Raw genomic sequence first — 25663 nt, forward strand, 5'->3', positions numbered from 1 at the left:
GAGGTGCAACGGGCGACCCCGCGCGTGTTCCAACGGCACTTGGATCGCAAGTGGCCTTCTGCTCGCCGGTGACGAGCCGTGACGCCTCAATGGTTGCCTGGCGCGGCTCTGGGGTTCGGAGTCTGGCGGCTCCTGTCTTCGACGCACCTCTTGTCAGGAGCCGGCGGCTGCGACTGCGCCTTGGTCGGCCGTCGGGGCCGAGAACCATGAGCCCCGGGGGCGCGGGCTGCTCCAGGGGGCTGCTACTGACGGTCGGCTGGCTGCTCCTGGCTGGCCTCCAGTCCGCATGTGGGACGAACGTCACCGCCGCCGCCCAGGATCCCGGCTTGGCCCGCGAGGGCGAGGCCGAGGGCGAGAATGAGGCGGAGGAGGAGAGCGAGAGCGAGAGCGAGGCTGAGAACGAAGCCCAGTCTGTGGCTGAGGAGGATGGTGAGGGCGGGAGGCTCCTTGACAGGGGCCAGTTGAGGGCAAAGCCCTGCCCTCGGTCCGAGGACAATGAGAATTATTATCCCTGTTAACATCCGTAGAGCTCTCTTGCAGACAGCCTCGAATTTATACTTTTTTCATATGCCTAATGGCCTTGAACAGAATGTGCTAATTCTCCAAGGCCACAGCAAGAAAAACAAATAAGCATGTACATAAAAGTTGTTACAGAATTGCTGCTAAATATTGCTCTAGAGAAGGAAAAAGATGCTCCCCCTCCACTTTTTTAAGGGGTACGAGTCAGGAGTAACCTCTCACCCACGGGAATTACTTTGACTCCTTGCAGTTACACGTTTTTCTTTCCCATTGTAGATTTTTTTTTTTTTTTTCCTGTTCCAAATTGCTTGAGGTCTTACTCCTTTCCACGTTTGCTCTTTAGCTTGGAACTCCAAAGAATTAAGAATTCCCCTCTGTGACACATCTTAGACCAAAATGCTGCAAAAATGCCCAGAAGCCCCCTGTCAGCTTCATGCAGGTCTATACTTGAGCACCTCTGTAGCGTGGTGGTGTAAGATTTGTACACTCAACTTCCAAGCAACTAGTGGTTTTGTTGGGTACCTGGAGAATGAGACTGTGCTTGGTCCATAAATTTGCCTTATTCTGTTGGCTCATTAAGCACTAAAACTTGACAAGCTATTATACATGTTATATTGGTTAGTAACTCACATCCTGGTAGGTAGAAGTCCAGCTGCTGGTTTGCAGCCTTTGAAATCAGTAGAAATGATCCCCTTTCCCTGTAAATAAACCGGCCAAGATTCTTTTACTATCCCTGGCAATCTCTTGTTTTCTATACATATAGAATAGGTGTTGTATTTATCTGCTTTTCTTTTATTTCCTGATGACAGTGGTTTTCAGCTATGGAAAGAAATTAGCCATCTGAGGTTAATGGTGGGGTGGAGGTTTGCATTGCCTTCACAACATTAGATTACAAGGAGCTTGGAGAGGTCCTTGACTTTGGAAATGTGAAAGAGACTAGACAACAAACATGTTCTAAAATTTAATAGCTGTTGCTTCAGTCTAGTTTTAAAAGTTGTTGAATTAGTTTTAGTACTGAACTGTTCTACCTGTAAAATGCTAAATAGAGTAAGCTAAACCCAGGCAATGAAGTTATGTTGTCTTGGATACAAATTAAAATGTAGGCAAGTTACTTATTCTCTTGTCTCAGTTTCCTGATCTGTGAACTTTGGAATTTTCTATGTACAATTTTATGCGCAGTTGCTTTTTCTGGGGAGAGTGAGAATTCAGAACTGTAAACAGTCGGAGGTGTGTAAGATTGGAAAATTTCCAGAGCCATTATTAAAATTTGACAAAGCCCCTTTTAACTCTCAATGGACCACAAAAACATTCATTACTATTTGCTATCAAATGGACATTTTTTTTAACTTTTAAGGCATTTTACAAGTAATTTACAAAAGTAAGAATAAAGGGTTAATGAAAACAAATTTGAAATTTTAGTGAGAATGTAAATATAGAAAACTCCAAATTTTTATTCCATATTTCCTGGTTTTGAAGATATATATATCCCAAATGGGAAAGATACTTTGAAAGCAACTAAATGCTCACTAATTGTTATGCATGAGTCTAGAATGTATCCATTTTATAAATACTGATTCCAGACTTCAAGTACATCTCTAATAGATTCTAGTTTATTACTTTGTGCATCCTCAACACACAATACTTTCTTTAATTTTTTTTTTTTTAATTTGACAGACAGAGATCACAAGTAGGCAGAGAGGCAGGCAGAGAGAGGAGGAAGCAGGCTCCCCGCGGAGCAGAGAGCCCGATGCGGGGCTTGATCCCAGGACCTTGGGATCATGACCTGAGCCGAAGGCAGAGGCTTTAACCTACTGAGCCACCCAGGCTCCCCTCACACAATACTTTTGAAAACTGAAGCTATGTATTTTGTTGATGAGGAGACTACCATGTTATTTACTCCATGATTGCAAAATGTTTTCATTTTAGGCTTAAAAACATCAGTTAGAATTATTGGTCCAATGAATTTTATTCATTTCTACATCATCTATTTTCTTTTAATCACCTTTGTTTACATACCTGCCATCATGATCTGTCCATTTACAAACCTGTTATCAAGTAAATTTTGGTGGATAAACAGCTTTAAAGAAGAAGGAATGTTGTCCATAACCTTTTAGCAAAGCAGTATGGTCCAGCTTCTTTTCACAAAACATTTCAGGATCAAGTCCTTCCTATTGAAAGACTAACTAGATGAGAATACCATATATCCTTTTCATACTTAGAAGTGAAATATTAATTCATTGATTCTTGAGTTAGAGAAAATTCATCTAGGATATTCATCTAAGTTACCATCATCTCTCGCTCATTTTGCTTATGCAATCAGTTTCACCATCATCAGCATGTAAGGTGCTGCTCTCTGTTTATCTTCTGATTAATCCAACAACTGTGAAGTTTTTTATCTGTCAATTTTCTTTCTACCTTTAATGGACCGAAAAAAAAAAAAAGAATGAAAAATTCAAAAACTTCAACTGTGTTCAGTGCAAGCTGAAAAAGACTTCCAGAAAGGTGTCTCCAGAGTTCTTTTCTATCTTCCTGAAAGACAATGCAATACTAGGGGCAAAGAAATAAGAAAACAAAGGATTCTTTAACAGCTATGATTTATTTTACAATTTCATCATCCTTCTAGGCAATTCCAAACTTTCTTCCATTTTATAACTAATATTTAATATTCCAATATTATTCCATATTATTTATTATATCCTTTAACAACACATAGTTGGGAATAATCAATAAGAAATAATAAAATCCATCATTATGGATGATGAAATAACAAAATGTTTAAAAATGTAGGAAAAATTACTAAAATATTGTGTTAGATTTATACTCCTACCTCTTATACTTCCCCATACCTTTTACACTTTTTATACTTTCTGTATACTCTATAAACTTTTATAAATCGATGGGTGTACCTCTACCTATGCCCTTAGATTTATAGTTCTCCTATACCTATATCCTTACATTTATAAAAGGGACGAACAATAGACCTACATAATAATTGCAAAATAGAATGAGTTTCATTCTTTAAGTTTTATCCTATATAAATATAACTGTATTTTCTCTTTTTTTTGGAGCACCTCTAAGGAAGAATAAAAGTTATGAAATATCAACCTTATATATTAACTCTTAAAAAAGGGATTCAAAAATTAATATTGGACCCTGATGGTATATGCCAACAGTTAAAGTTGTGCTGTCCAGAATTGAAGAAAACATTCCAAGATCTGGTCAGAACAAAAAAAGTGTAGAATCATTATCTCCATCGTTATGGATGACAGGCTTTTATCAGTAAAGTCTAAAAACCAAGTAGATTTTTAGGGTGGCCTCTTCACAGTCTTGATGCCTATTGAACTTACTATTGAAATCTCCACTCATTTTCACCTATTCTATCAAATTAAGACCACCTATCATATTTTGGGGACAGTTACTTTTCAGCTCTATGTGCAAGACTTACTTCCTTAAGGTTTCATTTTGTTAGACTCATGCAGTATTCCACTATGGCACTTTTAGAGCCAGATTTATCTCTGAACATATTTGATATATTTCCTAGTTTTTCAGAATCTGTGGACTCAGTCAGTATGATACCAGTATTTTCTAGGTCATTAATAAAAATATTAAATAGGACAGAATCCTGTGACACATTATTCCTTACACATTAACACCAACCAGTTAGCATCAGTGGATATTACTGTTTAATGAGTTACAGATAAAAATTTATTGACAGACCATATTTTTCCTTTTTACTCTGGTATATAACAGAAAATTTTGACAAATACAACACTAAACTCTGGATACATGTAATTTCTCTGGCCCACCATGATAGGATTCCCATAAAAAATGGAGGACATTGAATGACCTAATGGGCACTCAAAGCCAAAAGGGACTTCAGAGATCATCTTATTAAATCCAATTTTTTTGAAGTTAGGAGAACTTGAGTAACTTTCTCAAAGTAGCATAGGTAGTGAACATAGGGCTGATTAATTAATAGTTTTTTAGTGACTTTTGAAAAGAGGTTATAAAAGTCTAAAGGTATTAACTCATTCTCCTACCTGTGTTTTCTATGTTCAAGATTAAGCTTTTAATTTATATCTCATAATGTGCCAACAGAAAGTATCCAGGCATCTCAAGCAAAAACATCATTTCAAAATTGATCCTGATAGTCTGAATCATTTCCCAAAGTCAATATTGATTTATTTAACATACATACATCAAGAGCATACGATGCATTCAGGGAACTGTATTTGGTGCTTGTAAGTATAGAATAGCAGTGTTTATGAAGGTATTGTCTTACAGAAATCAGAATAGGAAAATGTGATGTGCACTGAGTGTGAAGTTATGATATCTTAAGCATGTTTATAGCACTAAAGTTACAGAATGTTTTCACCTATGTTGTCTCATTTAATTCTTACAAATATTCTCATTAGAGAACCATCAAATAAGATAGGTTCTCCTTTCCAAATTTTTGCAGAATAGCTAACTAGGCCTGACAGAGTTTATGTAATTTGCTCAAACTCAGTTGATTAGTTGTAGAAACAGCAATTTGGACTTCAATTCCATTGCACTTTCCCATGTAATATTGTTAATTTAGGATACAATGCTTAAAAAAATTTTAACACCTCATGTAATATTTTTTTATTTTGAGATATTAGTCCTAATCTGCTATGAAGAATTGGTTATATCCTATAGCTGGTGGAAATAATGCCAAACTTCAGAACAATTAGAAACAGAGAAACTTGTGATTTAAAAATCAACAATACTTAACTACTCAAATACATTTATATTCCTAAATTATCCTGCTAAATAAAGTGTTGAAATAAATTCTTGGAAATAGTTTATCATCTTAACCTAAGAATGTGTAGAACCATTCTACAACATAATTTTATTTTATTTTTTTTTTAAAGATTTTATTTATTTATTTGACAGAGAGAGATCACAAGCAGGCAGAGAGGCAGTCAGAGAGAGAGGAGGAAGCAGGCTCCCTGCTGAGCAGAGAGCCCGATGCGGGGCTCGATCCCAGGACTCTGAGATCATGACCTGAGCCGAAGGCAGTGGCTTAACCCACTGAGCCACCCAGGCGCCCCTCTACAACATAATTTTAATGGATTTTTGGTATAAGGACTTATTTTTGATGGAAATGTCGCACTCAAATCTTTCTGAAAAATAGAGAATAGAAAAAGTTGGGCCTCACAATTGATTGGCAGGCTTTTGTTTTGTTTTGTTTTGTTTTTTGATCTATAGAGCTTTAGCTCGCCATGTATTGAGCTGATGAAAAAAAATTATTTTTAATTTTATAAAAGTTTAAATATAGACATTTTCAAAGTGTTTTCTAATTTAACTCATCATTTTTTTAATGTTTTTTTAAATTTATTTTTTATTTTTATTTTTTATAAACATATACTATATTTTTATCCCCAGGGGTACAGGTCTGTGAATCGCCAGGTTTACACACTTCACAGCACTCACCCCAGCACATACCCTCCCCAATGTCCATAATCCCAGCCCCTCTCCCAACCCCCCTCCCCCCAGCAACCCTCAGTTTGTTTTGTGAGACTACGAGTCACTTATGGTTTGTCTCCCTCCCAATCCCATCTTGTTTCATTTATTCTTCTCCTACCCCCTTAACCCCCCATGTTGCATCTCCACTTCCTCCTATCAGGGAGATCATATGATTTAACTCATCATTTCAAAGGTTTAAGCTTCTTTTGATTTAAGCAATAATAGAAAATATATACTAGGAATGACATTGCTTTTCTGATTTAATAAAACTAAAAACTGTCTGCTTCCCATATGATAAGTGCTTTTATCCCTTATCCTCAAGTAAGAGTATTTCCCTTTGAGAAGTTTTCGTATGATTAAATAATGTATCTTTGCACTTTATGTTTAGTTTCAAATACGACAGTAGTCAAAGAAGTAGAATTTGGAATGTGCACCGTTACATGTGGTAAGTAGCAAAGAGCAGATAAATCAACAATATTATATTTGGTGGGGGGGAAGAAGGTAAAAACTGACAATTTTTGTTTGTAATTTGTGTACTTGCATTTACCTCTCAAACTATAATTTATACACAAAACTTGAAAGGTAAGATATTTTCAGTTCACAACCTGTCTTATTTTAAGCCAGCCCCGATATTTTTTTTGGCATAAACTGCCTTCACCAAGAAAAACTTTATCTCACAGATGTTCAGAAGCTGAAGGATCTTCTGATGCATCTCACAGATGTCTTCCCACACACTGTGTGGCAAATCAAGAAGTTTGCCTATTTGTAATAGTCTCTTCTAAAATCTACATTTCTCCAATTCATATGTTATGTCTTGGAGAAAAGAGATATTAGTTTTGGGGGGAAGACAATATTCAAAAACTATGAGATGAATGGAAACTGGACATAAAGTCTCTTACATGGGGGTGGGATTAAGGCTACACATACTATAATAGACCAGTGTTTCTCAAACTAAAGTGTTCACCCTAAGTGCCTACAGGGCTTGTTAAAACACAGACTGCTGGACCTACCTCAGAGTTACTAACTCACTAGGCCTTTGGAGGACCCAAGAATTTGTATTTCTAAACAAGTTCACAAATAAAGCTGATGCTGCTGGTTAGAAGACTATCTTTTGACAACCACTTTGAGAACTACTGAGAAGACAATAGATAATTCACAATGAAATTAAGTTTATTCTAAATAGAACTGCCTTGGAGAAAGGATAGTGAAGTTAGAGAAAGAAAAACCAAATGGTAAGAAGACAGAAAAATCCATGCAGACCTAGAGCAGGATGATTTTTTTAAAGAAATATACCTGAATTATTTATATTTGAGTTAACATATTTTTAGGGTGGCAAAATAAATCTAACATAAAATTTAGTACTTTAACAATTTTTAAATATTCAACTCAGTGACATTAAACATGTTCACATTGTTGTGTAACCATTACCACCAACCATCTCCAGAACTTTTTCATTATCCTGAAGTAAAACCTCCATACCCATTAAACACTAACTCTCTGTTCTCCCCTCCCCCCAGTCCCTAACAATCATTATTCTACTTTCTGTCCCTTGAGATAATTTTTTTTAAAGATTTTATTTATTTATTTGACAGAGATCACAAGTAGGCAGAGAGGCAGGCAGAGAGAGAGAGAGAGAGGAGGAAGCAGGCTCCCTGCAGAGCAGAGAGCCCAATGCGGGGCTCGATTCCAGGACACTGGGATCATGACCTGAGCCGAAGGCTTTAACCCACTGAGCCACCCAGGTGCCCCCGTTGAGATAATCTTAAACCCATTTTTTACCTTAACCTTAGTGGGTCAGTCACAAATGTAATAAACTTGTGAATATTCATTTGTAATTTACTTTGCTGCCTTGAGAAATTTCACAGAATTATTTTTACGGGAATTCTAGTAATTTTTGTTGTATTACTCTATTATTTAAAGATGTGTTTCAGAAATTATATATTTATTCATTCATCAAGTGATGTTTTGAATTTTGCCCACTATGTGTCATGTATTGTTTTAAGAGCTAGAAAAAAGCAGAGGAAACTCCTTGCCTTCAAGGAGTGTATATAGGGGCAAAGACAAAAAATAATATTAAAACTGGCCTCATAAAATGAATTTGAAAGTTTTCCTCCTACTTCTATTTTTTTTGAAACAGCTTCAGTAGAATAGGGATTATTTCTTCTTTAAATGTTAGGTAGAATTCTCCGGGAAGTCATCTGGCCCTGAACTCTGGTTTTTTGGGAGATTTTTGATTACTACTTCAATTTCCTTGCTGGTTATTGGTCTGTTCAGATTGTCTATTTCTTCCTGTTTCAGTCTTGGTAGTTTATAAGTTTCCAGGAATGCATCCATTTCTTCTAGATTGATTAATTTGTTGGCATATAGTTGCTGGTAATGATTTCTAATAATTGTTTCTATTTCCCTTGTGTTAGTCATGATCTCTCCCCTTTCATTCATGATTTTATTAATTTGGGTCCTTTCCCTTTTCTTTTGGATAAGTCTGGCCAGAGGTTTATCAATCTTATTAATTCTTTCAAAGAACCAGGTTCTAGTTTCATTGACCTGTTCTAATGTTTCTCTGGTTTATATTTCATTGATTTCTGTCTAATCTTTATTGTTTCTCTTCTCCTTCTTGGTTTAGGCCTTATTTGCTATTCTTTCTCCAGGTCCTTTACATGAAAGATTAGCTTGTACATTTGGAATTTTTCTAATTTTTTTGAGAGATGTTTGGATGGTTATGAATTTCCCTCTTAGGACTGCCTTTGCAGTGTCCCATAGGTTTTGGATCATTGTGTTTTCATTCTCATTAGTTTCAATAAATTGTTTAAGTAGTTCTTTAATTTCCTGGTTGACCCACTTATTCCTTAGCAGATGTTCTTTAACTTCCAAGTGTTTTGAGTTCCTTCCAAAAGGATGGGGTGCCTGGGTGGCTCAGAGGGTTAAGCCTCTGCCTTCAGCTCAGGTCATGATCTCGGGGTCTTGGGATCGAGCCCCACATTGGGCTCTCTGCTCAGCAGGGAGCCTGCTTCCTCCTCTGTCTCTGCCTGCCTCTCTGCCTACTTGTGATCTCTATCAAAAAGAATTATTCACCACAACCAGGTGGGATATATTCCTGGGATGCAAGTATGGTTCAACATTCAGAAATTAATCAACATGATAGAGCACATTAATAAAAGAAAAAAACAGGAACCATATGATCCTCTCAGTTGATGCAGAAAAAGCATTTGACAAAATACATTATCCTTTCCTAATTAAAACTCTTCAATAGAATAGGGATAGAGGGAACATGCCTCAATAGCATAAAAGCCATCTATGAAAAGTCCACAGCAAATACCATTCTCAATGTGGAAAAACTTAAAGCTTTTCCCTTAAGATCAGGAACACAGTAGGGATGCCCAATCTCACTATTATTGTTTAACATAGTACTAGAAGTCCTTGCAATCAGACAACAAAAAGAAATAAAAGGCATTCAAATTGGCAAAGATGACATGATACTTTATGTGGAAAACCCAGAAGCCTCCACTCCAACGTTATTAGAACTCATATAGTAATTCAGCAATGTGGCAGATAACAAAATCAATGCACAAAAATCAGTTGCATTTCTATACACCAAAAATTAAGCTGAAGAAAGAGAAATTAAGGAATTGATTCCATTTGTAATAGCACCAGAACCCATGAGATACCTAGGAATAAACCTAACCAAAGAGGTAAAGGATCTATACTCTAGAAGCTACAGGACACTTAATGAAAGAAATGGAGGGAGACACAAAGAGATAGAAAAATATTCTATGTTCATGGATTGGAAGAATAAACATTGTTAAAATATCTATGCTGTCCAGAGCAATCTATATGTTCAGTGTAATCCCCATCAAAATACTGTCAACTTTTTTCATGAAGCTGGAACAAACTATCTTAAAATTTGTATGGAGCCAGAAAGACCCTGAATTGCCAGGGGATTGTTGAAAAAGAAAACCAAAGCTGGGGGCATCACAATGCCTGACTTCAAGCTCTGTTACAAAACTTTAATCATCAAGACAGCATGGTTTTGGCACTAAAACATACACAAAGATCAATGGAACAGAATAGACAGTGCAGAAATGGACCTTCAACTAATTTTCAACAAAGCAGGAAAGAATATCCAATGGAAAAAATACTGTTTCTTCAATAAGTGGTGCTGGGAAAACTGGAAAGCCACATGCAGAAGAGTGAAACTAGACCATTCTCTTACACCATACACAAAGATAAACTCAAAATGAATGAAAGATCTAAATGTGAGACATGAATCCATCAAAATCCTAGTGGAGAACATAGGCAGTAACCTCTTTGACATCAGCCATAGCGACTTGTTTCAAGACATATCCCCAAAGGCAAGGGAAACAAAAGCAAACATGAACTTTTGGAACTTCATCAAGATGATAAGCTCTTGTACAGCAAACGAAACAGTCAACAAAACTAAGAGGCAACCCACGGAATGGAAGAAGATATTTGCAAATGACATTTCAGATAAAGGGCTGGTATCCAAGATCTTTAAAGAACTCAAACTTAACACCCAAAAAACAAATAATCCAGTCAAGAAATGGGCAGAATACATGAACAGACACTTCTCCAAAGAAAACATATGACTGGCTAACTGACACCTGAAAAAATGTTCAACATCACTAGTCATCAGGGAAATACAATCAAAACCACGATGAGATACCAACTTACACCAGTTAGAATGACAAAAATTAACAAGATAGGAAACAACAAATGTGGGCAAGGATGTGGAGAAAGGGGAACCCTGCTACACTGTTGGTGGGAACATAAGCTGGTATAGCCACTCTGGAAAACAGTATAGAGGTTCCTCAAGAAGTATAGAGCTATCCTACGACCCAGCAATTGTACTACTGGATATTTACTCCAAAGATTAGTGAAAAGGGCATATGCACCCCAATGTTCATAGCAGCAATGTCCACAATAGCCAAACTGTGGAAAGAGCCAAGATGTCCTTCAACAGATGAATGGATAAAGATGTGGTTTGTATATACAATGGAATATTACTCAGCCATCAGAAAGGATGAATACTTACCATTTGCATTGACATGGAAGGAACTGGAGTGTATTATGCTAAGTGAGATAAGTCAAGCAGAGAAAGGCAATTATCATATGGTTTCACTTATATGTGAAACGTAAGGAATAGCGCGGAGGACCACAGGGGAAGGGAGGGAAACCCTTCCCAAATGGGAAGAAATCAGAGAGGGAGACGAACCATGAGAGACTCTTGACTCTGGGAAACAAACTGAGGGTTACGGAAGGGAAGCGGGGGTGAGGAGGATGGGTAACCAGGTGATGGTTATTAAGGAGGATATGTGTTGTGATGAGCACTTGGTGTTATACGCAACCAATGAATCATTGAGCACTACATAAAAAACTAATGATGTATATAGATTAACTGAACATAATAAAAAAACCCAAAACAATAATATTAAAACATATGTCAGATGCTGATAAATTCTAAGGAGAAAGATACCTTAAAAGGCAACATTTTGCATCTAAAATATTTTAAAATATTTTCAGTTTAAAACAACTATTTAGAGGAACAAAAGCACTTAGTTGAAAATTCTATTGAACTCTCAAAACAGTATTTTAGCAGTCAAAAAGTTTTCTTTTTCTGGAATACCCAGGCAGATTTTTAGTGTTACTTGGAGTTACAGAAAATCTCACACCTACACACATTATCGCAATGACCTGCATTTGGCTAAATAAATTCATAAATAAACTTGCTTGGAAAATATTTATGCATTTCAGAATAAGGCTGTGCATCTAGAGAGGTACTTTTTATAAATTCAAGTGACGCTATACTGCAGCCATTCTTAGGCATCTCTTTTTTTTTTTTAAACATTTTATTTATTTATTTGAGAGAGAGACAGTGAGAGAGAGCATGAGCGAGGAGAAAGTCAGAGGGAGAAGCAGACTCCCCATGGAGCTGGGAGCCCGATGCGGGACTTGATCCCGGGACTCTAGGATCATGACCTGAGCCGAAGGCAGTCGCTTAACCAACTGAGCCACCCAGGCGCCCTCTTAGGCATCTCTTTTAATCAAAAGAGATCTTTCCTCAAAGAGTACACTTATGATAAGCACTGAGTAATGTATAGAATTGTTGAATCATTATATTGTACACCTGAAGCTAATATGACATTATATGTTAACTCTACTAGAATTATAACTGAAAAATTAAAAAGAAAAGAGATCGTTCCTCTTCCAACCTTTGATCTCCTTATCTTATGTAGAGTCCTCTCCTTTGCTACTCAAAGTTTGGTTCACAGACCAGCTGCATCATTATCATCTGGGAGCTTGTTAGAAATGCAGAATCTCAGAACCTACTCCAGACCTACTGAATCAGAATTTGCCTGTTAATAAGATTCACAGGTGATTGCATGCACTCTAAAGTTTGAGAAGCACTGTTTCAAGTCATCTCTAGACTTAACTCTCCCTTGCCCTTGAGAATGGGTTTATGTCTATGGCCATACCACGCTGAATGCACCCGATCTCGTCTGATCTCGGAAGCTAAGCAGGGTCGGGCCTGGTTAGTACTTGGATGGGAGAATGGGTTTATGATTAACATTTTTAGGGGCTGAAAGAGGGAATCTGGTAGACATGGAAATCAAGATGGATTGTTCCTTAGCCTGTGGCTGCATTCTCTTATCACAGATCACTTGCCATAGGACATGTTTGACAAGATAGGACATTTTATCATGTTCCTTAATTCTGTGGTGAAAAGCAAACCCAATGGAGAGCTGAGATCTGTTAGTAAAGACTTGATTTCTTGTTGTAAAAAAGTGTGGTAATTCTCAAGAGAGTATCTTGTTTTTTCCCCATAAATAAGGTTTTATTGGAACATGCAAACAAATAAAATATAATTTCAGGTATTTGACAACATTTATTAAATTTAGGGGCACCTGGCTGGCTCAGCTGGTGGAGCATGTGATTGATTCTTTTTAAAATTAACATATAATGTATTATTTCCCCAGGGGTACAGGTCTGTGAATCCTCAGGCTTATACACTTCACGGCACTCACCATAGCATTCAAGAGATTATCTTGTTAGAAATTGAAATTTGGTCATTAATACTTTGTCCTCCTTTATTTAATACAGAGATCTTAGCAACCTAAATATTAAAAAGCATATATTTATGTTTTAAAAGTGTTTTTAAATTAATTATTTATTCAACAGAGAGCGAGAGAGAGAACAAGTAGGAAGAGCAGCAGGCAGAGAGAGAGGGGCAAGCAGGCTCCCCACTGAGCAGAGAGTCCAAAGCGGGGCTCGATCCGAGGACCCTGAGATCATGACCTGAGCTGAAGGCAGAGGCTTAACCCATTGAGCCACCCAGGCTCCCCTTATTTATGTTTTAAAATGTGATTTTTGGATTGTCCTTCAGAGCTCCAAGACCACTTCTAAAACTTCCTTGGCCAGACAAATTTGGGAGACCCCGCATCTTACTATATTTCATCAAATCTAAGACTTTGGTCAGCTATGAGAAGCGTATTTTATGCACCTCTGAAAAAAGAGAAATGCTGCTTATTTGTCACATGCTGTCAATTCTAAGATAAATTCTGATTTCTGATTTTAAAGGTGTTAAAAATCTAAAAATTTTACATCTTAGAGCTATGCAACTTCACACAGAATAGCTCATTAATTTACTAGCATATTTAAAAAAAGTTCCCCCCAAATCCTGTAATAAGAAGGACAATTTAATTTTAGTTAATATATCATTTTCAATGTGTATAATTTTGGAATCCTTTTTCTTATGGTGACAACTAGAGGAACTAGTGTTTCATGTAACTTACTTTGGGAAATGCTGTTTTATGAAATAATTCAAAATGAGGGGCATAAAAATATTCTAAGCATTATCACTCTGAATTTAGGAATTTAACTTCTGAAATTAGAAGAAGAGTCTCAGAAAAGATCTAGATGGAAAAGTAAAGAAAGTGGAATGAATTTTTCTTAACATTTGCTGATTTCTTTCACCAAAGGTGTTGGTATTAGAGAAGTCATACTAACAAATGGATGCCCTGGAGGTGAATCCAAGTGTATTGTACGGGTAGAAGAATGCCGTGGACCAGTAGATTGTGGCTGTGAGTTGGACTCTGTATTGGAGGGAGATGAGGGGGAAGACTTTACTCTGGGGAAATAGCCTTAACCTCAGGTTGCCATGGGTGGAAGGAATTGAGCAATTGATATATTGAAAGGAAATTATAATAAAACTTAAAATTCCACTTCTCTAGACAGTTAAAGCTCAGAGTACCTTTCTGCCTTTGCCTTACATTTGTCAGTGATGTCTAAAATTTAACATATAGTCTCCATAATATACACTGGAAGCTTATTATATTCAGGGTCTCTGGTCAAGGCTGTCCTATAGTGAAACACTTTTGACACTTTGGTAATGACATTTTATGAGTAGATTGGCAAACTTTAAACTGCGAACTTTGAAAGCTGTTCTTTATCATATTATACTACTTTGAGATTTCATTATCTCTAGTCAGGGTGGGGCGGGGGTGTGGTCCCTAACCAGTAAATTGAAAGCCACTAGCAGATCTCAAAGTTTAATCTAATACATCACTGAATTGGTTGCCCTTGCTATTTTTTCTGCTGAAGGAACACAGCTATGGTATTTCCCACCCGCTTCTTTTGGTGACTTTGCTTTGCATCCATCACTCCTCTCTACTCGTCTACATTCAAACCCTCAATAATAATTTTGAGAACTTCCAGCATATAGTTGATTTTAACACTGAAAGTGGCTTTTAAAATTAGCCTTTGTATAAAACAATTTATAATGCCTAATGGTATATATGTATTTAATTTTTCTTGTTTTTAGGGGGTAGACCAGTTTCAGAAAGTCTTGAAAGTGTTAGACTAGCATGTATTCATACATCTCCTGTAAATCGCTTCAAATATATTTGGAAACTTCTAAGGCCGGACCAAGTAAGTAATAAACACATGTAACGAGGTGATTGCTAGTGAGTGATAAAATTTTTTTCCCAGTGCTTGATGGCTATCAGAAAACTCTCTCTTTAGAAGCAGTTTGCAAAAATGAAGTTAAAATCTTACAACTTTGTTATTATTGAGATTTTAATTGAATTGGATTTTAATGCAATAATAATTGCATTATTTTTTTTAAAGATTTTATTTATTTGACAGAGATCACAAGGAGAGAGAGAGAGGAGGAAGCAGGCTCCCTGCCTAGCAGAGAGCCCGATGTGGGACTCGATCCCAGGACCCTGAGATCATCACCTGAACTGAAGGCAGAGGCTTAACCCACTGAGCCACCCAGGCAGCCCCAATAATTGCATTATTAAGTGGGGCTGAAACTGTACATATGTCTTGGGGTCAGCTATTATCAGAATTTAAAACATCCCTTTTATATAAAGTATTCTATTTTGGAAGCAAAGTTTTTATTTGTATGTATAGGAATTGGATGATGATAATAATAGCTAACATTAATGGAGGGCTTATTAAATATCAGACAACATCAAGCGCTACAGTTTCTTTTAACCCACATAACAATCTATGAGGTAATCCTTATCATTATACGCATTTTACAGATAAGCAACTGAGAAGCAGAGTGTATCTTGTCCTGGGTCACACAGGCAGAAGTGGTAGGATTATTGATGTCTGGATTGTCTGACTCTAAAATCCATGTGCATAATTAATTATTGTCCTAGACTGAGAGATAATGACTATTCTTTCCTTATGGGAAATAAATTGTTTCCTGATCTTAAGTTTACATGAAGAATGTTGGCACTTTTTTTTTTTCCTTTTTAAATAGCAACCCATTATCCTTGCAAATGATTCAGCAATCCTGGAAGTACACAGGGAAGTTCATCCCTTGGTTTTTGAGTGTTCTACCTTGGATAATAATGAAATAATAGCATCTGTGAAATTCACAGTCTATACAACAAGTGGTAAGTGCCCAGTAATGTTTTGGTTTGCTTATATCAAATTCTAAAAAGCAACAAAATCATCTGGAGGGCTCCTTGAACCAGACTGATAGCCCCACTCCCAGAGTTTCTGATTCAGTAGATCTAGGGTGAGATGACACAATAGTTCACATTTCTAATAAGTTCCTAGGTATTGCTGGTTTGGAGGCAACCTCTGGGAAACCACTGGTTTATATCATTTAGACTTTCTACAAGGTGGTGCTTAATTTCTTTTTCACAAATTAGAGTCAGATGTGTTTCACTTTGGGGAACTTGGTGCATTCCTGAAGCATCTCCAAAGAACAGTTCTCTAACTTGACTTATAATCTCTTACTTCTATCACAAAAGTGAAAACGGGTACATGGAATCCTCATGGATGCTTACAAAATTTTTGATATAGTAAAATAATAAAATTAAGAAACATCAAAACATGGTTCTTCAAAAATTATTCATTTGAAGAAAATATTTTTTGATGAAATAATAATGCAGTCCTCAATATATGTCACAAAAAACAAATCTTGTCTTGAATATAATTTTACACATGAGAAACTGTGCTTCCCTTGCAAAATGGATCCATGTGCATGTCCTTTCAGTTTAGACTATGATATCTAATATATCCAATTATTTCTTTTTGTTCATTTTGCGCTTAATCATTTTATTATGGTTGTCATTGTTGTTGAAGGTATGAGGGGGTTTGGTCACAAGTTCTTTTGAGAATCCAATCAAGGCTCAGGAGGTTTTTCCCAGAAAAATACCCACATAAACAAATATGCTAAAAGCTACTTTTTAAGAGAATTCATGGATTCCTTGAAGCTTTTTCTCAATCCCAAGTAAAGAATTTATGCTATAGTTTATTTTTCAGCATAACACTTTTTATTAAAATGGAAATAAGCTAAAGTGTTTCAGGGCTGACTTTTAAAAATAAACTATAAGTTTCTTTAATGTTTTTGCTACCTTTAAAAAAAACATTCATGGTGAAAGCTCATAATCTTAAGTTGAGATATCAAGTGTTATTAAAAGGATAATTTCAATAAAGTGCTAAAAAAGGCAAGAAAGGACCAAACCTCATCAAACTAAAAAATACCTCAGTAAGTACTAGTTCAGTATATTAAAACTTTTTGGGAGCCATTCTCGGTTTTTGTCCCCACAGCCTAGTCCTTATTAGGACCATAGCTCCTCATGTGATTGCAAGATTTTTAAAAAATTTTACTTTATTTTATTTAAATTTAGTTAACATACAATATATTATTAGTCTCAGAGGTAGTGTTCATTGATGCATCAGTTGTATGTAACACCTAGTGCTCATTACATCACATGCTTTCCTTAATGCCCATCACCCAGTTACCCCATTCCCGCCACCCCCTTCCCCTCCAGTAACCTTCAGTTTGTTTCATAGAAGTCAATATGCATTTGACAGTGTGTAAGCTAAGGGCTAGAACACAGATCCTGAAATGTTAGCCCTTAAATGAAACAAAGTTGACTTCTCTCTTTTTAAAAAATTTACTTATTTTTAAAAAAAATTTTTTAAATTTTTAAATTTTTTTTTATTTTTTAAAAATTTATTTATTTTTTTGCCTTGGCAGCTCATAATACTTTTTTTGTTTTTTTTTTAAACTTTATTTTATTTTCTCAGTGTTCCAAGATTCATTGTTTATGCATCACACCCAGCAATATGTGCCCTCCTTAACACTCACCACCAGGCTCCCATCCCCCCGCCCCTCTCCCCTCCAAAACCCTCAGCTTGTTTCTCAGAGTCCACAGCCTCTCATGGTTCGTCTCCCCCTCCAATTTCCCCCAACTCCCGACTTCTCTCTTGTAGCAGTCCAAGGCTGGTGGGTTAGCTCTGTCATCTCAGTACATGATCTGGTTAAATGACAAAATGTTTCTAGAACACTTTGGTATCAGTTAGTTCTTTTAAAAATGACAATTGGGAATACCACTGTGATAGACCCTTTTGGCTGTTTGGACATCAAATAAATATTTTGTTTATAAATGTCAGCACAGTATGGTACTGCCTTGAAACAAGTACACAATTAAAATATCTTTAGGGTAAATATGGTTTAATTAATGAAAATTTCCTATCCATCCTCTATACATCAGATTTTTCACTTCCACAATAGTTGTCTTTATAATTAGGCATTGTTATGGATTGAATTGTGTTTCCCTTCTCAAGTCCTAACTCCTAGAACCTCAGAATGTGACTGTGTTTGGAAATAGAATCATTGCAGATGTGATTTGTTCAGTTAAGATAAGGTCATACATACTAGTATAGAGTGAGTCTTTAATTCACTATGACTGGTGTCCTTATAAGAAGAGGGAAATTTGGACACAAATACAGAAAGAGAGAAGAGAATGTCATGTGAAGCCACAAAGACACACAGGGAGAAGACAGCCGTGTGAAAACAGAGGCAGAGACTGGAGTTATATTGCCATAAGCCATAAGGGAACATCCGGGGCCACCAGAAGTAGGAAGAAGAAAGGAAGAGCCTTTGGAGTGAGGGTGGCCTTACCAATACCTTACATTCAGACTTTTAGCCTCTTGAACTATGAGACAAAAAATTTCTGTTGTATTTAAGTCACCCAGTTTGTGGTACTCTGTTATTGTGGCCCTAGAAAACTAATGTAAACCTTAGCTTAGTTTTCCTAAGAAGTGAGAATATTGAAATTCAGTCTATTTTTCATTAAAAAATTTCAAAAGGAAATTCAGCCTATTTTTTTTTTAGGTATAAAAGTAGTCTAGATATAAAAGTGATCCTTGCAAGAAGACTACCCTTGAAATAAAGTAAAATCTTTATACCTCTCACTCTTCATCCTCTCGTGGCTAGTATTGTAGGGTAATGAATAAATGGAATGGAATTTTGCATTTCTTCTTCTCAGGTTTTAATCCTAAAAAGTGTCTTTCATTTTAGCTTAAAAAACAAACAAACAAACAAAAAAAACCCCAACTCATTGCTTCTGTCAATCTAAAATTATAAAAAAAAAAAAGATTTGAAAAATCCAACGATGTTGGAATATAGATATGATGTGATTTCTCTGTCACACTTGGAACTATTTAGTGAGATCACTAATTGAGTTTATAGCGCTGGAATAACTAAGGAAAATGAAAAATTGTACTCCGTGGTGTTTAAAGAGTAGGATGAAAATCCAGACAAATAAGCAATTGAGAGTGCCCATATAGGAAACTGCTTCTGGTAGAGTGGTACTTACCAAAATTAAAATATTACAATATATAAAACATAGCTTGGCAAATCATTAAATGGCCCTGAACGTTGGTTCACTTATCTGTGTAATTCAGTAGTTCCATCTGGTGATCTCTTTGGTCCTTCTCCACACAAATTCTTTAGGATCCTATAATTTGGGGGACTGAGAAGAATCACAAGAAAGCTATATAATTGATAAAGTAAGTAATATTTGATGCAAATTGGCTTTTCACCAATTTAAAGTGTAGCAATGTTATAATACATACAATAGACTGGCTGTGTCTCTTAAATAGACTTATTTGCAGGAAAAGCAGAAAGATTTGAGAAAATAATTTAAAAGTGTTGTGTGGATATTTGTGTAAAATTAAACTGTAAACCCTATCTTACAACATATATAAAAATTAGACATATGTCATTGTCCTAAATGTAAAATCTAAAACCATAAATCTTTAAAGTGGAAACACAGGAGAAAATCTGCATGATACTGGAATAGGCAAGGGTTACTTAGTTATGACTCAGAAAACAGTCACCATAGAAGGGAACATTGATAAATTAGGCTTCATCAAAATTAAAAACTTTAGTCCATTAAAAAAATCATTAGAAAAATGAACAAGCAAGCTAAAACCTGAGAGAAAAAAATTCACAAAACATGTATAACCAGTACAATCAGTTTGGGCAAAGATCTTAGAGTTTCTTGGAAAACTAAAGTGTAACTCTACCCTATGACCCAGCAGTTCCACTCTTAGGTGTTTAAGAGAAGTGAAAAATGTATGTTTGCAAACAACTTGCATAAAAATATTCATAGAAGTTTATTTATGATGGCTTAAAGATGCAACAGCCTATATGTCCATCAGTAGAAGAATGAATAAACAAATTGGAATACTACTCACTTACAAAAAAGAAAAACTATTGATACATGCAAAATTATGGGTGTATCTTTAAAACAGACTGAGTAAAAAAGCCTCACAAGAAGGAATACATAGTGTATGTTTCCATTCCTATGAAGTTCTAAAATAGGCAGAACTAATCTGTGGTGGAAAAGAAAATCAGTAGAGTAGTTCCCTCAGGAGGATGTGTCAGGAATTAATTGGGAGGGGCTCAAGGAAGTTGATGGGGTATAGCAATATTCTGTGTCTTCATAGGGTTTGAATTACATATGTGTGTTTGCATTTGCCAAAACTAAGTAAATGTACACTTAAAATCTTTGTGCAATTCATCATAAGTTTTACTTCAAAAGAAAAAATGTAAGCAAGTATTGAACTTGTTTGATATGCCTGTTGAAGATTTTTATGGGAAGTGTGCAGACATTAGCAAATTATGTTATAATTCATTGAAAAATAAGATGGGTCAATGAATTTGTAAAAGGATGGGTAAAATGGATAACAAAATGTTGATGGTAGTGTCTAGGTGGTGGGAGTACAGGATATTCATTATTCAGTTCTTTTGACTTTTCTTCATGTTTGAAAAGGACATTTCAAAGGTGATGGTCAAGTTTACTAATAATAACTTTCTTTCCACCAATTCTTCTGTGTTTAAATTTTTTTCAGTTTTTTTTAGCTATAAAGTTTCCATTTAGATATATCTCTTTTTTTTCCAGTGGTAATAATCATCAGGTGTGTGTTTTTTCTCTAGAATTGCAAATAAAAAGATCAAGCCGACCAGACACTGATGCAGTCCTAGTTTTTGTGCTGACCATAGGAGTTATTATCTGTATATTCGTGATCTTTATACTTATCTTCATAATTATAAACTGGTAGGTGAAGGGTTGAACTGAGTCATCACCCTTACTTGATGTCCTCCTTGTTGTCCCCACCTCCCCGCTTGTTTGATGAAACCAAAGCCCTGACCATGAGGTCTCCCACATGTGTCTTGAAACAGTCCAACACCCCGTATACCTCCTGCAACTATTCTACATCAGGCTACCTGAGCTCATGACTTGCTTCCCACCATGAGAGAGAAATATGTGCAATGTTTATAATTTTACATAGTAATTGCAAAAAAAGAGTTTTGAATGAATATGTGTATTGTTCAGTTGTAGTTTTCACAACTCTAAAACTTGGTTAGTGTAACCTACTCTAATTTTTTAAAAGATTTTATTTATTTAATACAGAGAGAGGAAGGGAGAGAGACACAGAGCAAGCACAAGCAAGCAGGGGAGAAGCAGGCTCCCTGCCGAGCAAGGAGCCCAATGTGGGGCTTGATCCCAGGACCCTGGGACCATGACCTGAGCTGAAGGCAGAGACTTAACCAATTGAGCCACTCAGGTGCCCCAATTCAGTTTTTTAAAAGAATATTTCTAACACTTACATGAATATGGTCTGAGGACTCATTTACTACCATAAATATAGTGGATACACCACAAACTAAAAATAAATTATGACTAAGGAGGCACTTCTAAATATAGAAAATTATATATATCTACTTAGTTTTGGTTTTCAGGTTTTTTTTAAGATTTTTATTTATTTATTTGACACAGAGAAGGGGAAGCAGGCTCCCCACTGAACAAATAGCCTGATGCAGGGCTCCATCCCAGGACCCTGAGATCATGACTTGAGCTAAAGGCAGAGGCTTAACCCACTGAGTCACCCAGGCGCCCCTGGTTTTCAGTTCTTGATGGACTTTTTTTTGTTTCTGTTTTTTCTCCAGGGGGGCAGTCAAGTCTTTCTGGGGAGAAAAAGCCTCAACAACTGAGATACAGTCTGAGCTGAGTTCAACAAGATACAAAGATTCAACTTCTCTTGACCAATCACCAACAGAAATACCTGGAAATGAAGATGATGCTTTAAGTGAATGGAATGAATGATATATGGATGATCTATAAGAAAACAAAGGAGAGTAGGGAATATCAGATTCATTACTATAAAAATAAAATATATGGTGAAATACTTTAATAATATTGCAAATGATTTCCCACAGTCTGAAGGTTATGAAATATGAGAAGGGGCTGTTTTAGTCAGTGTTATCTTTGTGATGAAGTGATCAAAAATTATTTTAATTTGTTTTCAACATTTGCCATTTCAGATAGTTACTTGGTAACATTTACCTAGGGGTATACACACACACATAATATTATAAACACATTTGTGATCAGTTCAATCACTTCTAAGGTGATTTGCCTGTTTTGTCCAAATAAGAAAAATGTAATATAGAAGATGCCTTGCATATTAGACTTTTTCCCTTGTGGGATCGTTGGGTTGAGCAACTAAAGCAAATCATACTTGAGAATTTCTGAAGGGCATATGACAGACATACAAAGAATCACTTGTCAGGCATGAAATAATAACAACAGCAGCAGCAACAGCAACAACCACCAGCAACACATAGTAGCTATATTAGTAGCTACTATTATAGCTATATAATTTTATAATATTATATATTCTATTATATCTATATAATTTTATAATATTATATATTCTATAGTATTATTATATTAGTAGCTACTAATATAGCTACAGTTATAGCTATATTAGAAGCTACTATGTGCCAAGCATCACTCATAGCATTTGACATTATTTTAGGTAATGTAATTGTGACTGTATATAAGAAATCTGTAAGGAGGAACTGGGGTGGAACTTGGAGATGGATGGCTGAATAAATGATACAAATTTAACATGCTCTGTGTTTCTCACAGAAAAAAGTAAATTAAGGACTTTTGAATGTCCACTGATAAGAACCTTCATTTTGTTTGATATACAGGTGAAAACACCTCAAAGCCATTTTTTCTTATTTCTGAACATCATCATTGTCATTTCATGGTGTGTCATTATGTGATACAGTTATGGCCAACTATCATGTAAGATATCAAGGCACTAGACAGTTTGATTTGGTAGATTTATCAGAAATAAATTTTCAGAGGTTATGATAGTAGCACAAAATACACTTAATTTTTTATAGATGAATTATATGCCAATTTTATTCCTCTTATTATATATCTTATATAATTATATATCAGGCCCATGCCTGATGACAGCAGTAACTCTGCCCATCTGTGAAGGAGACACTGTAAATGGGCATTATTGTATATGTCCCTCTAGTAGCTGAGAAATAGGTTGTGTTGTGGAATTATCCATGCTTTCTATTTTATATTTGTATTTGAAAGGAGCAATGGAGAATTGGCTGGAAAATGATTGTTATCTGTTGTGGGAATTCCACTAGAGACTTCAAAGTGAAAAGAAATTGTTTTAATAAAATATTCCAAAGTAATTGTGTTTTTTTGGTGATACCCCTCTTCCTCCCAGACAAGTGTGAAAAAAAAAAGTCAGGTTTCCTTACTTCTTATTCCTGATTAAATATGGCATAGGTGCTGAACATTATTGAATGGTTATTATTATCCTTATTTTTAGAACCATGAGTAGCAGTGGTTTCTAACTGTATTTCAATGACCATTAATGTTCAGTCAGGTTAACAGGTTTAGTTGTCTGTGCTGTTCACTGAATATTTCTGTCTACTCTTCAGGCAGATGGTCTGGTGGGGGCCATGTAACTAGTTCTGACCAATAAGCTGTGACCCAAAATTCCAAGTGTCACTTTCAGACTAGAACATTTCACCGTGAAAGCATCCAGAGCTTTTCTCCTCTCTGCCAGAACAAGCAGAAATGCTTAGGTGGTGACTCTTCTGACACCTTGGATTCCCAGAGTGAGGTTCACATGGCACAGAATCTCCAGTCAACCAACAATAGACATGTAGCATGAGATAAAGTTAAGCCTTGTTATTTTAAGCCACTGAAGGTTAGACATTGTTTGATATAGCAACTTTATTAAGACTATCCTTCATGACATATAAATGTCTTCTGAAAAACAGGTTTTCACGGTCAAAGAGTTGAAGACTTCTTTAGTGCAGAACTTCCCATCAATATGCTATGCACAATTGTAACTCTAAGAAGAAGATGAAGGTGTAATATTTTTCAAATTTATTGGTGGCCTTTGGAACAAAAGTGAAAGCATGCATGAATGTAATACTATACCAACTCAGAAATGCAGTTTTGAGCAGAACTGTCTGATAGGTCTCTTTATAAGGAGTTAGGGTTCAGGGAACTAGTCTTTCACAATGTGTAACACATTGCATATCAGCAGTACATCTTGACTATAGTAGCACTTTCTCTTTTAGATTTATCTCGGTGTTACTCAGAACTTCCACTGGTCAAGACTTATTTTGATGGCCTTGAAATCATCCTATTCCCAAGAGCAAGGCTACTCTCTTACGTACTATGACCACACTGCTCTAGTTATCATAACAAATCTTATATTGAAGGAGATTAAAATATGCCTGAGGTCTTCTGAAATCACCCCAGGTCTCATGAAGACCTTCTGTCATCTGCCACTTGGTCATAATCTCTGTGTTGGGGGTGATCTATTTCTGCCATGGTGCCTGAGGTCTCCATTGCATACCACTAAAGATTAATGGGGCCAGTCACTTCCCTCTCCAGGATGACTAAGCCAGAGACGTCTTCTAGTTCTTATCTACTCCCAGATTCTAGACATTTGTTACTTTCCTTGGTCATCAAAGTATCCACAGGGAAAGCCTTGAGGTTTGCATTTGGATCCATGAGGTAAATGAAGCAAAACAATAATGTATCCAAAAGAAGCCTTCCTTTTGTACCCCAAGGCATCTCTGCATATGTAGAAGCAGGGTTTTTTGAAGTGTTCATATAACACCCTACTCACCAAAAGAATCTTCCATTTGTCCTTTCATTCAACTAATCTTCATTGAGCCATTCCTATGAGCCAGGTACTGTACTAGGCATTAGGAATACAGTTTGGAAAAAAAAAATAGGTTCTTCTTTGGAGTTTGTCATTTACCCAAGACACAGACATTACAATTAATCACAACTGGGATTCACATATTAAAGAAAAGCTGCAAGCTTCTGTGAATTGTATTAAGGGAAATAACATTTAAAGGAGATTTGAAGCCTGAATAGGTATTACCCTGGATAACAGGGAGAAGGGCCCAGGTAGAGGGAGGAGCAGGAGTGAATGCCCTGTGTGTGTGTGTGTGTGTTTACATATACATAAAAAATATTGCCAAATGACATGAGAAACATCAAAGGATTCAGTGTTGAAATTGGTACTTTTGATTTTTTGCTAAACCATATATGCCCATAACTTTCTGAACATTTATTATTGGCTTTTTTGTTTTGTTTTTAATGTTTTATTTATTTATTTGACAGACAGAAATCACAAGTAGGCAGAGAGGTAGGCAGGGAGAAGAAGGGAAGCAGTGTCTCCACTGAGCAGAGAGCCCAATGCGGGGCTCGATCCCAGGACCCTGGGATCATGACTTGAGCTGAAGGCAGAGGCTTTAACCCACTGAGCCACCCAGGCACCCCTATTAGTGGCTTTTTGATAGATGACTGTTGATCCTTTCCTAGATAAGGTGGTCAATATTTAAATCTGGGTTCATTTGAGTCCTCCTGAAATGCAAGATCTCCTTAATTAGACCTAACTATCTTCCATACTAGTTTCTAATTCACTCATATTATTCAACTAAGATCTAGAAACAGGAGATTAAGAGTTCCCAACA

The 25663-nt window shown here is 36.2% G+C and overlaps 1 protein-coding gene across 1 annotated transcript; it reads left to right on the top strand.

Annotated features, from left to right (window-relative positions):
* The first annotated feature begins 56 nt into the window (after positions 1–56).
* Positions 57–22474, top strand: SPACA1 (sperm acrosome associated 1). Its single transcript, XM_047734888.1, has 7 exons — positions 57–429; positions 6395–6451; positions 14001–14102; positions 14843–14949; positions 15794–15929; positions 20777–20897; positions 21791–22474. The coding sequence occupies exons 1-7, from the start codon at positions 90–92 to the stop codon at positions 21945–21947; spliced, it is 1020 nt and encodes a 339-aa protein (XP_047590844.1). The 5' UTR covers positions 57–89; the 3' UTR covers positions 21948–22474.
* Positions 22475–25663: the final 3189 nt, after the last annotated feature.

This window comes from Lutra lutra, chromosome 6, assembly GCF_902655055.1.
Source record: "Lutra lutra chromosome 6, mLutLut1.2, whole genome shotgun sequence".
Taxonomy (NCBI): domain Eukaryota; kingdom Metazoa; phylum Chordata; class Mammalia; order Carnivora; family Mustelidae; genus Lutra; species Lutra lutra.